Raw genomic sequence first — 15133 nt, forward strand, 5'->3', positions numbered from 1 at the left:
AACTAGGAAATGGACACGCACAATATCCCAGCGAGTCTTTGGAAACAATTATAGAATTTTCTGTGTATTTTTAAAAGAGCATAGCCCAACCAGAGGATTATTCACATCATACATCGAATGAGTGATCAGCCTCTGTAAGAAATTTGCTGTTAGATCACATTTTGAACTGCACTGATACTCAACAATACCGCTGTTCACTGATAAATAGGCAGGATTTGTGGTTATTCTAAACCACACAGCTCGGGACACTCAAGCTGACACCAGATTTAGTTCATCAGTGAATTGAATGCATGAGCAGCACAAACGATCACGAGACGTTAGTAGCTCCCATTCCTGACAATGCCAAACAAGGCCTGCTATTTCTTCACATTTGCCATGAATAAGGAAACACGGGGTACTCTTAAATAGAAACTCTGTTTCCTATGAATATTAATTAGGACAGAAATTCTAATCAGATTGTGAAAAATATGCTAGCTAAAATTATTTGCTGTTGTTTGGGTTTGCTTTATTTCAGGAGAGCTAATTTATTAATTCACTCTTTATTAGATTCAATACTATAGCATCATGCTTTGAGGCTGAAGAGGCTACTGACAAATATCTTAAGAGAGAAAACATTATCCCTCCTTACAGAATTTTATAGGTATTAACTGGTATCCTTACTATTCAGGTAAAAGCTGAAAGTTTCTTTATGTATTTTATACCCAGGGAAGCTGAGAACCAAAAGGATTTAGACAGCAAACATTTTAAGTAATAAGCAACAAATACAGAGTGAGGCATGTAGTTTTTACATTTTCTTTAAAATATTTGCAATAAAACAAATGGAGAAGAGGGATTCAGCACTTAAGACTTTAAGCTTCTTGGATATTTGGACTGTGTTACACTGCTGTTTTGTAAATGCAGAAGAAATGTTTGGGGAAAAAAATATCCATCAGCCTCAGCACTTGTTACATTCCATGGAAATACATTTTTAATCTCCCTTCATTAATAACGATCTCATCTTATTAGTAAACAGATCATTTTCCTGTGATATTTCACCAGCACGTCAGGTGGGCTCCCTTTTTACCTCCTTCCAATCTATTTTTCACGTTTTCAAAGGCAGTCTCTTCAAAACATAAATATTCCTCTGTATCATACCCCTGTATATCAAGAGGACAAATTGTTCTCATAAAGTACAAGGTGTCTATTCTGATAAGATCTTGCTAATAAATCCTCTAGAGAATGAATTTGCTCCAGGCAACAAAAGTTTGCAAATGCTATATATCACCTTAAATCATTCTGGCAAACGAAAAAGAATCCCAAACACTCTAATATTAAAAGAGAAGAAATGAAAACCACCCACATTTCTTAAAAACCATACTGAAACCCTAGAGTGACAAGGAAACACCATGCTTACAGCAGTAACCAGGTAACCACCTGCAAGTACAACCCAAGGTAAAACTGTCAGAGCTTTCCGTCACCCAGAATATATTGATGGCAATATACCTGCCACTGCATTGCAACTTGAAACCCCAAACACACATCCTTGTCTATAAACACCTTAAGTAATTAGTAAAAATGGGAAAGAAAACGTCTTTAAAGATGTATTTCCCACAATATAAACACTCTTTTCAAGTACAGCTACACATAACATTCAGTATTCCAACTGGAAACTATTTCAGATTCTTTCCCTTTGCAAAGTACAAAGAGCTAAAAGAGCTTTGTGTGATTCGGATGAAACAAGAATGAAGGCGAACCAAATTGCTGCAGAAACAAAGGCATACTTGAATACGCTTTCACTGGAGAAGAGGCAGCAAAACAGCTGCCTGGACAGATTATTGAAGCAAGACTTGTACAGGGAAACTTTGCTAGCAGTAAATAGATAACTTTAAACTTAGATGTGCAAGCATTAACTAGCCAGAATCCATTTTTCAATTTTCTAAACATACCATTCTAAAAAAAACATGCTGTAGGTTGTTCTGAAAGCATCCACGCCCTTCAGACTTGCAGTTTTCTCCCTTTTTAAATAGCAAAGGTCAGTAATATTCAAATAATCACTCCTCCCTTTTTTTGGTTCATATTTTGTTTTGATTTTATGTCGCTTGGTGGAAGTACCTGGCATCATCAATGAACAATACATGCAGATAAATTCACTCATGTCCATAATCTTCTAGTGCCTTGTTTAATATTCCAGAAATTCAGGACAATTGTATCTGCTAGAAGCAATTTCAAAATAGTTTAATGTAGCTCATTCATTCTGGGTTTGGGTAAAAATGGCAAGTTATTGGGAAAGATCAAAGAGAATCAAACTGTTTGCATCACTAGTACAGTCCCATAGTTTGCTTGAGTGCCAAAATAAGGTGGTTTTAGTCCGAAACAAAACTAACTTCAAAGCATTAAGTCCTACCTCTGCATTGTTCTGGGGATGCTTATAAACTGAAATTGAAGCTGCTGATGATTTGCTGGTATTTACAAGCTGTACGTGCATCTATGGATTTTGAAGAAAATTACCACAGTCAGCATTCATCTGCTACAGAGAGTTGGTTTTGGTTGATCATTATCATGCCTTCAGCTCCAAATCCAGAGGTGTCAGTTAAAGACAACAACAGATCAGCACTAAGACAGCAAGTGTCAAAGGTTACTGAACATCAGTTCTCAACTTCCTGCTATTTACTGAAAAGGAAGTTTCCTATATCCCTTCCCTGAAGCATCACCAAGGAGCTACAGTCCTTCCCACAGACAGTGCTGATGACATCCTTACCAACCAAAGACCTTTCCTGTATAAAGGTAAGTGGTCTCTTAGGATCTGTGTTAACACTGATGTTGGTACACTATCACCAGGCACGCCCTGAACAAGTCACAAATTTGAAACCAGACTGCTATGAATCCTTCCTCCTCGTTTACAGAATCATTCAGGTTGGAAAAGACCTCCAAGATTGCCTAGTCCAACCTTTAACCTAGTGCCAAAGTCCACCACTAAACCATGCTACTAGGTTCTACATCTACACGTTTCTTGAAGGCCTCCAGGGATGGTGATTCAGTCGGGCACAGCACAGCCCAGCCACGCACGCTGAGCTCCTCAGAGCCCTCTGCCCTTGCTGAATCCAGCACTGGCCATCCTGATGGCACAAGATCTGAATAAAAAGGGATAAAATGCATAGCGTTTCCAACACCTACCAGAAGAGCAGATAAGATGGCTCCTGTAAAGCAGCTCACAAAGCTGCCCTCAAACCAGGTGTCTGCTTTTCCGCTCCGAAAATCTCACATTTTTCATTAAGCTGTTTCAAAGCTGAATATGTTCCTGAGCTCAGATTGAAAGAGGAAGGCAACATCCCGCTGAAAACGTCACAAACAGTTCAGGAGGAAGGGAACACCCAAAACATGTACTGATAGCCAACACCAGTCCCCTTTACTCATCTTCTCCGACCTCAGCCTAAGCATGGGAACCGACTCCTGTGTTTGACAGAAACCGAAGGTGGGAAACATTCTCATCAAGACAACTGAAAAACTGAAGTAATTTTATTTTCCATATGCAAGGCGAAGAAAGGCAGTGAGTTCTCCATTAACTCAAGGTCTAGAGATTTATGATAAAGAGCGCACGCCAGTCTCAGAGGGAGGTACACCTTCACAGATAACCGTGTATTCAATTTTCAGGCTATATCAACTGACCATTAAAGTATATTAAAATAATTTACTTTACAAAAATTAAATTCCCAGTGTCATTACTCTCCTTCCAATGGCAGAATCTGCGAACACCAAGCAGTGAAATGTGTTAAGTAGCTGATCAGCTACAAATGGCTCGCCCAGCAGTGGTAAAGCACTGTTCTCATTAGACAAAAAACAGTCTGATCAGCTTGTCCTGGACACAGGCAAGTCATTTCCTGGAAAAAAACATCGGTATGCAAGTTTCCAGCACTCGCTTTACAACAATACACCAATTATCAAAAATATGGAATGCGAGCCAGAAAAATAATCGTGACATATAAATTATATGGAAACTGTGGAAAACGCCTGGGGCAAGAAAAAGGGGATGGAAAAATCTGTTGCTACACCAACTACTGCTTCTGCTTTCCTAAGCCCATGCAATTGTGCCTTTCAATAAAGTCAACTCGCGTGTAATAACTGACAGGTTAATATTAAACCCACTCCACCACTATGGTCAATTGGTTTTCCCTCGTTAACTGTTCGGCTAATAAAGCAGCATGCAAGTACTGCAGGATTCCTTCCCTGGCATTAAACCACCTCCCAAAAGAGTTGCAAAGAAATTTTAAAAAGCAGAAAAAGTTTAAGAGGAACAAAAAAAAGTTATGCTTACAAAATTGTGTTCATTACTCAGGCTCCTCAAAGCATCAGAAAGATAAAGCCAGAGACTGGGAAGGGAGAGCTCATGCTCTCAAGGACAGAACAATTTCAGCATAATAAACAGCACCAGCTTTTTCTGCCTATAAAACACAGTTAAAATTGCCAGGAACCTTATCAACACTGTGTAGAGTACAAGTGTACCTAAAAATGCTTTATAAAATGGCATGCATACAGGCCATTCGAGAGATCAGAGGGACTACCACTGGTCTAGGCTGCTGGTGTTTTGATCAGGTGGAATGACAGGGAAGCCCCCCTTTTATGATAAAGCTGCTGTCAATCAAACATTTAGGTTTTGAGGGAGAGAGAAGGTAGGGGACAGTTAGAGGATGATGCCTCAGTGGACATCAAATCCTTTAACCTCTAGCCAAACAACTGTTGAATTATATTCGGAGCTCATTTTACTCTTTCTTACAAATCAGTGGAGGCAAACACCTTCAACAAGCAGTTCATATCACCTGTCTTAGGCTTGGATGACCACAGGGACACTAGACTAGCCAGCCAGCTTCTGGCAACAGGTTTGGATTTCCCATTCGCTGCTGTCCTTTCACATGTAGCTTACATGCCAGAGAAACCAAAACTAATATTCCTCCCACTACTCAGAAATATTCCAAAGCAATTACTTATGTCAAAGCTGACACAGCAAGTGCTGCCTGCCTTCTGGCTAGCTTTTGGATTGCAGCACAGTCTCCACAAGCCTGCCAGGGTGTACAGAAAGAAACTGCCTAATAGAAGAGTTCAGCTGGAAGGAGCCTTCAGAGATCATCTAATCCAACTGCCTCATTTCTACACTCTAAGGTCTCCTCAGAGGGACCAAAAAGCTCATTTTTAGAAGAGAATAATGATGAGGTGCTTTGTCATTAAGCTATTGCAAGGTTTACGGATTATTCCGACTTCGGCAGGAGGGAGTAGGTACACACAAGCTGTTAATTATTTTCATCTGACAGCGCATTAGGCAAGGCCCAAATCCAAGCTTTACACATTCATTTCATCTTGCTGATTGAGCTCTCTTGTTTATATCTGGAGCAGACGCTAAAAAACAAAACAAACCACAGCCTCTAAATGAAAAACATTATAGCTGTCACCACAGAGTACGCAGTCTTGTTGCCTTTGTCTCTGGTCTGTCTTTTTTTAGGAACTAATTTCCCTCTCATTTAAATGGATTTGCTGAGGTTTACTTGGACTCTCCTTACAGTTTCCTATCCTTTTTAAGCTTTTGGTTGTGCCAATTCCAGTAACTACTTTAAAAGGAAAGTTCTACTCAAAGTTGGAGTCAACTGTACCAAACCCTCATTTTCTTCCTCATTTTCCTTTAATAGCAGCTTACCAAGAACAAGTGGCAGAACTCTGCCTTGGGAAGAATGAAATTGCACTGTCCCTGCCTGAACTAACCTAACACCTATCAAACCACAGCAGCTCCTGCCAAGAGCTCATGCCTCAAAGTGTAAATGAGGAATGATTGGGGTGAGAAGAAATAATGAAAAATCTAATATATTTTGCCAGTTTAGATTTGAATATTTGGTGATGGCTTGCAATACCTTGATACCCTGCTTGATTTCAAAAAGAAAGGAACGATGTTTGTAAAAGCCTCAACTTAAAAGTTATGAAGTTAAATTACAAAAATTATCAAACACTACAGATTGTTAATTTTAACACCGAAGTTATCGTGACTCGCTCGATTTCCTCCTTTCCCATCTTCTCCCCAAAACTCTATGCAACCAACACTTGGTAGAAGAAATGTCTGGCAGAAGGAGGGATGCGGTTACCCATACATGCAGAAGTTGTCCTGTCTTCCATTTTGTTGAAATCTGGGTTCGTTGCATTAGTTCACACAAAACACGTCAAATCTTTGCTCTGAACTCAGACTGCTCAAGTCCCCATGCTGAACAAGTCAGAGATCTTTGTTAGTTCATGGCACACACAGAACCCCGTAGACACCAAAAATCAGTCTCTAGCAGCCTTTTGTAAAATTGTTATTTACTGAATCAGCTCAGTTCATACTTACCGTTGTAAACAAACCAGAACCCACAGATATAATAAGACCTTGAAATCACCATTGGACCACTGGAAGTGCAACACAGTAACAATGATAGTAAATTCCAGTATTAATCCATACATACTTTAATTGCTGTTTTAATGATACAATAAATATACCGAAGCTTTTAAAGATTTTTTTATTATGGTTTTATATAAGTATATAAAACCACCAAAGCACTTTAAAGAATCATGCTTTCTTGCGTAATACATAAAACTAGTTTCATACTGTGCTTCTGAAAGTCTATCGTGCTGTTTTTCAAGTTATTTTACAGATGGCACGTTTAAAAACAACAATGGAAGCATGAATTTCTAGTGACTGCAATGCAACACTGCATCCAAAACAAGATGTTTCCTTACAACTAAGTTAAAGTGTGAGTGCATTATGTAATAAACAATAGCAGTTTGGTCATTTTAATCTTAATTCCGTACACAACAAAACTAACATTTGTGTTTCACGAACTAAAATCCCATGACATAAACGTAAATTCTGTTTTGTAAAAATCTCAACAAATTACTGTCTGAAAAGAAAAACGTATTTAAAACAGAAGACCAAGTTTAGATCTACTCACTTTCTTCAAGGATTTCTATATTTAAGACTAGTATGACGTATAAGACACAATAAGGCACAATGGGTGGTACAAACAAATGAGTACAGTTGTCCATGAAACTTGTTCTCTTCCACAAATACTAAAATATGTACCGCTCAAGATAAATTTTCTCTTAAAAATGAAATACATCATTTTGTTATGAAAGTCCTATACAAAAATTTAAAATTTACACCATCTGAGCTGCCAAAAAAATAAAAAAAATTGTATCTTTTCCACAAAACTAAATTTCTCACCAGCACATCCAGCCACTGGGAAAAAGATATCCCAGCACTCTGGAAATGAAAAGCATTATTTCCCCTGTGTTTAAGACAAAAATATTGTATTCTGCATACAGTAGTGTATTATACTTTAAAAAGTGTAGTACTATTAAAATTACAATATTGATTTGGAAATTATTGGTTCACTGCCTGGATGAAATAAGGCACTTTCTTCCAGTGGGCCGCACTTTTCACATATATGGAGATGATGAATCAGGTTCTGGTTAAAAACAAAAAAGGGGTTCAGTGAGGTCCCAGGAGACGACAGGAACGTTTCAACAGCAGGGGAAGACACAGGAGGTAAAACCTGGAGATGAAATTCTACACAGAAGTGGTCACTCTGTCAATGGCATTATTGACCTCGTTTTTGTTTGAATCCAGTCCTTTAGCAGCATTCATATCATTCCGTAAATTCTCCACTGTCTTTTTCATGTTCTTTAATTCTCCAGGGTGTGGAGTGGCTCGCCTTAGAAGTGTTCTCTAAAAATAAACAGTGCAATAAGTGGTTTTGCCTTTGTCTCTTTGAAAAACAACATACACTTTCAAGGCTTTAGCATTTACATACCAAATATTAGCTATCGATTTAAAAAAAAAAAAAATCCCCCCCTTTTCCTTTTCAAACTACTAAGCTTAATTTTGAAAGTTTTTACCATAGCTGCTTGTTTATGAAGACAGTGAAAGAGGTTTTAAGAACTGTCTAGGAGCAAATATTTTCTCCTCTTGACCTACAAATCTGAAAGCCACTCAAATGAAGTACAAGTTGCCAAAATTAAGACTTTCTTTAATATAGTCGGGATTTTTTTTTCTCAAAACCATCCAAGTGAATTAAGATTAAAAAAAAAAAAAAAAAAAAAAAAAAAAAAGATTTAGCTGGTTTTGAAAGAATCCAAAGAATCCAAGAAGATCTCTTTACAGCGTCAATTACACTTTTGCATGGAGATCTGTATGCTTTGCAGTCAGTTTGGTTCTCTTATCCATTGAAAACAAGTATCTTGAAAGCAAGAAGAGTGAACATTTTTCTTGCATCTTAGACCCAAGACTATTTAACATCACTGTGCTGACACTTGCAAAGAAAACCAAAGTTACAAAAACTTCAGTTGGCGTCCAGATTAGGGACCCACAGGACACCAGGAATAATTGCACAATATGCATCAGCATAATAGATATATAAGTGCAATCACTTTTCTGTGGTATATATGTAAACTATGTACACTGGAACTGGTAAACCACCTATAAATGGATGGATTGGTCAGGACTTCCTTATAAATCCCACCTCCCTCAAAAAGGAACATAACCCTCTTTTTCTCCAAAAAATATTCTTGCCTCAGGTCAGGCTGTAATACCATGACTGAAAGCAGTTATCAGTAACACCTGAGCCCTGGCAAGGGCATTCTCAGGTTGGCACAGTGGTTAACAAGCACCATTCTGAAATCCTTTATCAGTTAATCTAAAAACCATGCTTGTCAAAGACATTTCGTTTCTGGTACTTTAGACTAAGCATCTTACTTGAAAACTTAAATATTCATTTCCCTGCCAAGAAAGAATCTTTATAGTCATTTTTTAAAGTAAGACCATGCTTGCAGTGTGCTACAATCCAGAGAGTGCTCTGAACTACCTCAGGCTGAGCTCTAACGAGGACCACCAGCAAGTTTTTAGAGCATTAGAAAAGCATGCTGAAAATTTGATTGAAGCAGTCTTAATCTTTACATAGATATTTGTTAATAGAAGTTAGTAAAGTTAAAGACTGTTGCACTTTGATATTCAGGACATGCAAAGCCCAACTTAATGGAGAGGTCTGATAAGTACAGTGACAGATGTTCCCACATCCTTTAAGTGGGAAACTAATGAGCAAAATCCTTGCTGTTCATGGACATTATGGTTATTTCAGTGCAAATGGTGAAAAAAGGAAAAAGGGAGAAACACAAAGAAAGATAAGAAATAGAAACAAGAGAGACAAACAATGTAGCAGGGTAGCAAACTTGGTGGAGACACATGCCAGAGTGCTGGAATCCTAAATTAGGCCCTATATACTTTCAGGCAGTAAAGCTTCACAGATGCAGAGGAAGATCCTATCTTGTTTCTGGAAAGCTGGAAAGAAAACATCCTGAGGAGACACAGGAAAGAAAACAAAACAAAGATCGCCCTGCATCAGAACTTAAAGTTAAATTCAAACAGAAAAAAAAAAAAAAAAGAAAAACAAACAAACAAACAAAACAAAACAAAAAAACAACACATTTTAAGTTTATATGAAAAGTTTCAGCAGTCAACATGAACAGTTTCCACTGTAAACATGTACAAAATGCATGCAGTCACAGCTGAAATTTAGAGCAAGACAGCTCACATACTTTCCACACTTTTGCATTAAAGTCACAGTGCCTGCAGGTATCCAAAGACTTAGAAAACATACCATTTCGTTATCCTCTTCATCTTTTTCATCTTCTAAGAAGCGAATTGCACTGACTCTGTTCACTGCCCGCTCATTCCACGTTTCATCTGACATTTCGTTTACCAAACTCTCCAACGCACCACATCGTGGCAGGTTATCTGTTAAAACAGCAAACGTAACTGAAGATTCACAGCAAGTCTAGAATGCCAGCATGTTAGAGAAGTTTCTGTATGAGAAGTTTCTGTACCTGGGCTGTTTCGGGCTTGTGGTGGTTTTACAGCGTTGATTACCTACTTTAAGATACTTGCCTTGGTAAGTGTTTCTCTTTCAGATCAGGCCTGCCACTTGATGTTAGCCATTTAGCTAAATGACACTCCATATCACAGTATCATTAGTTTTATCAACCTTGTCCTTTTACTGTTGCTATGCACATGTGTTGAACAATCTTAATTCCAATCTTCTATCCCTGAAGACATAAGATTCATTTGGGGAAGAGGAAATTTGATTTCCACTACTCAAGCCTTTAAAGTCTGTCTCTCCCCACTATTCTTCTTGCTAATTTTCTCTAAACCTAAAGGCATTAACTCATTTACTTCTTTTAATTCTTAATGTAACTTCTATTCTCTTAAAACCCAGAGACTGGCACAAAACAGCCATTTCTACACTCCTACTGTTTTAACGGTTTCTATTTGCTCTGGTCCCACAATACTGAAAGATCTGAAAGTATTTAAATTACTCTCACCTAAGTATGGATACCTATAATATGGATATCTACAGCTGAGCTTCTCTCCTCAGGCTCCCTTTGTACTCGGTGGAGTGTTCTGGGATAGGATGAATTACTCTCCAGTGATTACAGTAGGAGTTTAAATATTAGCTCAGATGAATCCCATTCAATGTTCACACATTGCTATAAAAGCTTCGGAGGACAAATAACACCCAGAACTTAGTGGAAGAGCAAACTGTGAAAGAGTTTACAGTTCCACCTGACCAAGAGGCAAGCTTCACCACAAAAGGTAAAAGTAACTTATAATTACAATTCTGTGCTTGTGAAAGAATATAATAAAGTTACTGTAAGGCAGGCCTGCTTGAAAGAAAATTCATTTGCTAAGAAGTACAACATCTCCTGCTTTTTACTAACTATTCAATTATTTTTCTGATAAAAAGACTAGTTGGAAAACCATCAGTTTTCACCATATATATGTAATTTAAAATGTATAAACAATGTACACAAATATGGACACCACTACTTGGCCCACTGGCAAACACTGGAATAATGATATGATTAAGCCATCTTCCTCCTGGTCTGTATTTTTATGTATTGTACCTGGTTGCATTTTATTTTCAGTAACATGTCTGGAAGCATTTTCAAGTTATGATTACAAAAGAAAAAAAATTTACAAGTGAAAATTCAGCCATAACTGTGCTCAACAGAGCTAATACATAGAGATTAGAAAGTCTGTTTTACAAACCTTTCCAGAACAGAAAACACAGTAAACAAAGCAGTAGTATTTCTATACATGATCAAAAACCATCTCTAAGCATTTACCTTGGCAACCAGGCTCAGAAGGCATTTGAGGAAGTAATACACATGTTAAAATCTTTTCTCCCGTTTCAGGGTCTGTGTCGGTCTGAAACGTCAGCAAAGGTTGGGACTGGTTATCAGACAACCACAAAGCCTTCAGCTTTAAGGTAGTCAGCGAGAGGGGAAGATACGTCAGCCTAGTTCAAAAAAGAAAAGTGAAAAAAGTCAGGGTAATCTCCGGGAGACTTAATCAATAGTCATGAAGTTGACTCATAACTACACAGTCCTGAGTTGGAAGAGGCAGGAGTGACATAATGCCTCACGTTACAGGCATTACAGTATTTGTCAACTCAAACTATTCCTTTGGAAACAATCTGTAGCTTAACTTTACACTGTAATTCTCTGTAGTTGTGAATATCTGCTAAAATAATGCAGAGCTTTTTCTCCTGTGATAAACTGCCCTGGGAAGGCAGACTGCTGCTCCTGCTCTGGAACCTAATGTATACAATTCCCAGAACAGAAATGCTTATGAAATAATTATATTGCACAGACAAAATGCCATTTGCTTTTCCTCTACTATCTTTAACTTCCTACTAAGCAACTGCACTAATTTGCTGTTTTAGGCTTCAATCCACCCCTCTTTGAACTTTGATTTGTAAAGTGTATCAACTAAGATTCATGAAAAGGTGCAGAGTCAAAGTTGCATTGTTTGTCACTTGCACTGCTATGCCTAAAATAGGACACTCAGTGATGCTTGTCATCAGTTTCAGCTGAAGCTCTACAGAATTGCCTCGATTATCAGTTTTAATTCAGAAATGCACAAATCCAGAGTTTTTCCTTAAATCCTACCTCTTCCTTGGGGTCAAAGCAATCCAGAAACGGTACACATAACACTATGCAATTTATGCTACTTTGGGCCAGAGGGGAAGATTGCTTTGACAGTTTCAACAGTAATGCCAACACAACGGTTATAATTGGGGTTTTGCTACTTCATTCTTAGACCTAATGTCTTCTGTCATTATAAACAATTATGTAAAACCAGCAAAAGAACATGACAGTACAAAAATCCCACCTGTTTCCTGCAACATCCAGGACATGAAGTTCAGTGGCTTGTGAAATTTCAGAAGGAATTCGAGACAATCTGTTGTCACGTACAGAAAAGACATTAAGACTGCAGCATCCCCCGATCTATATTAGAGAAAAAATGGGAAGAAAAAAAAAGAAAAAGACTATTTTTATTGCAGTACTGTAACACAAACAAAGGCATGCAGTATGGGTCACATAAGATGTCATAGCACATTCAAGTTACAATGCCTGCAAGACACGTCACCCAAGGGTACAGATTGCAAACAAGTGTTAACTTAAAAGAAGCCCAACCTGAAGCTGGCATGTTGTAGCAGTTTCTTGAACAGCTTTATTTGTGAATAATGTGTATCTTTACAAATACATCAAATTTTACCTACTTTTTATAGCCTTCCAAGCCAGGAAGATGTCAGTAACCACACAGATGTCACTTTGTAGACTACCCTCACAAAAAATACCAGCTTTAATGTTCCATATTTCTGAGCTCAGTATTTACATATTAATTCTTTCTTTCCTCATGGTAACTTTATATACAAATGAGTGCAATGGGGCTTTAGGCAATACAAAATGCTAAATAAACCAATCAACGCCTGACATTTATTGAGTCAGCAAAGAGTAATGAAGAGTTCACAGAAAGTAGGCTTTATGAGTAACATCTCTGACGCCCTGTTTTATTAGAAGCATCTAATTTCAAAATAATTCCCATCTGAACTGGCCAATTCAATCTAATATCCTCTGTCTCTACTAATTTACCCAAACCTAAGCAGTTCCATTCCCAAGATAGTTTTGGGGTGCAAAAGATGAGATTTCAGTTTTACCCTTGAAGTATCTGTAATTTACGTCAAAGGTACGTATTTTTCAGAAAAAATAAACCCTCTAAATTCAATTTTAAAATATTGCTTTTTTGTTCCAGATGGCAATTACTACTTCTACAAACATAAAGATTATTAGTTTTAGCAACTTGAAAGCTGCCTCAAGTAACTCTTTGTTCCTAGTCACAAAAGAAACTTACCTTTGTTTGCTTATCTTATATAGCTTCAAAAAGCTGTTGTTTATTTTCCAGTGACAAAACTCACAAGAGTGGAAAAAAGTTTCTTCCCTTTCTTCAAATATTAGAAGAAAAATATTCAAAGCCTTTTGAAGCTTTCAAGTCAAGCAGACTTAGAACTGAACTAAAGACAGCAAACCTATTAGAAGACCTTAGCTCAAAAATTAGGGACTTCTACAGCTACTCACATGTAAGCTTCTTCTGTTACAATACAGCCAACGCCTTATTTAGTCTAAGTCAGAAGCATCCAAATCTGAGCTGAAATTACTTATGTGTTCAAGTTAACTGTCAGATCTGTCCCTGGAAAATCTGCAGCTTAGTCCAAAATCAAGTTTTAGGTTACAGGCAAATACCACAAAAGCTTTTCCCCTAGTCAAAGCAAAAATTATTTCAATTTAACCTATGCTATTTACCAAGGAGAAGGGCATTTTAAAAAGGATGCCACTGTGAGTTAGAAAATAAAACAATCAAATGGAGCAATTATACCCCACTCACCTTCCTTTATTTCATAAATACATTGTAATGGAAGAAAGCAGGTATCAGCTGCTCATGGTTTCTGATTCACAAGCTATTTAGAGCACCAAGTTACAGCACAACATTCTGTTGACAAAACAAAATCTGGGTTGGTTTCTCTGCAATCACTGCCCTCTAAGATGCCACCATTTCACAAGAGTAGCAGCTTCTCGGAGCCCGTGTGTACACAGGAGCAGCAACCTTGTTAGCTAGTTTAGCTTGTGAATCAAAGCCCTTAGAAACCAGCGCTCAAACCACAAGCAAACACTTTTTAGTACAAGAATTCCGCTTGCCACTTGAAAGCATGTAAAGATTCTTAAATAATTGCCTTGACACATTTGCAGGATACGGAGTGCCATACAGAAAAAACAGGATATAAACTGTCTCACTGGTTTATCTAACACAAGGAGTCGTGAAAAGCAAAAGATAAAGTTGTGTGGATGCTGATGAGCTGGCAAGTGATGCCCTAACCGTACACAGTGCTCGCTTTTCTATGAATGAAGTTTGCATTATTCAGTCTTGGAGCATGAAGACCCAAACAATTGAGGCAAACAAACGAAGTAAGCCATGCAACCCTGATGAGACTGCAATTTCTGTTACGTGTGACAATGGAAAAATGCAGCAGTGGAACCAGCCGGCCTGAGTCGTCATGCATTTAAAGCAGTTTAATGAGAGGTAACAGTAGAACCGTGGACTGAATAATACTTACAGGGTTATCAATTTACCTGACCCATAATTTTCCAAGCGGCTAACAATTAAGAAAATACAAAAGATGTTCAATTCATGTTTCTTTATCCATACTGGACAAGAGCATGCCAACAAATGGAGACAGAACATACATTATTCTACTCCTACACAGGGTTAGGATGCACAAGCTGCTGCTGTCTTCAGCTATTTTAAAGTTAATGTTTGGTTCGTTCAGAGGTAGAGTTTTGGTTTTTTGGTGATTTTTTTTTTTATTTAAAGAGGGCAGCTGAAGGGCATAACAGACAATACAGAAACCTTTGTATGAAACCTTTTCAAAACACAGGCAGCATCTAACAAGCAGTTAGCATCAGGCAAGGTATCACAGAGAAAAAAAAAGACAGACTGACAGTTTAAAAAATTAAATCTTTGTCATTTCAAAAAAGATTGGACTCATTCAGCAGTACAGAAAGACGTCAGGTCCAACATTTGAAAAACCAAAGTGGTATCACTGAGGCACAACACACACACCAAATGGCAAGCTGAAAGAAACACATCACCGTGACCACTCTGAAGTAGCACAATATAGGAACTTTGTTGGTCTGGCTTAGAGTCATCGACTGACAAAGAGCCAGGCACACTCTGCTCATGCTTTCCCTG

The 15133-nt window shown here is 37.9% G+C and overlaps 1 protein-coding gene across 1 annotated transcript in view; it reads right to left on the minus strand.

Moving 5' to 3' along the window:
- Window positions 1-6417: 6417 nt before the first annotated feature.
- The window catches only part of LRRC1 (leucine rich repeat containing 1), a 68662-nt gene continuing 59946 nt past the window's right edge, over window positions 6418-15133 (minus strand). The window contains exons 11-14 of the mRNA XM_082758452.1: window positions 12218-12333; window positions 11170-11342; window positions 9645-9781; window positions 6418-7717 (exon numbers count right to left, since the gene is read on the minus strand). Coding sequence (XP_082614578.1) covers window positions 7559-7717; window positions 9645-9781; window positions 11170-11342; window positions 12218-12333 — 585 coding nt within the window. The 3' untranslated portion in view covers window positions 6418-7558. The remainder of the gene's footprint in view (window positions 7718-9644; window positions 9782-11169; window positions 11343-12217; window positions 12334-15133) is intronic.

This window comes from Aythya marila (assembly GCF_965140915.1).
Source record: "Aythya marila genome assembly, chromosome: 3".
Lineage (NCBI taxonomy): Eukaryota > Metazoa > Chordata > Aves > Anseriformes > Anatidae > Aythya > Aythya marila.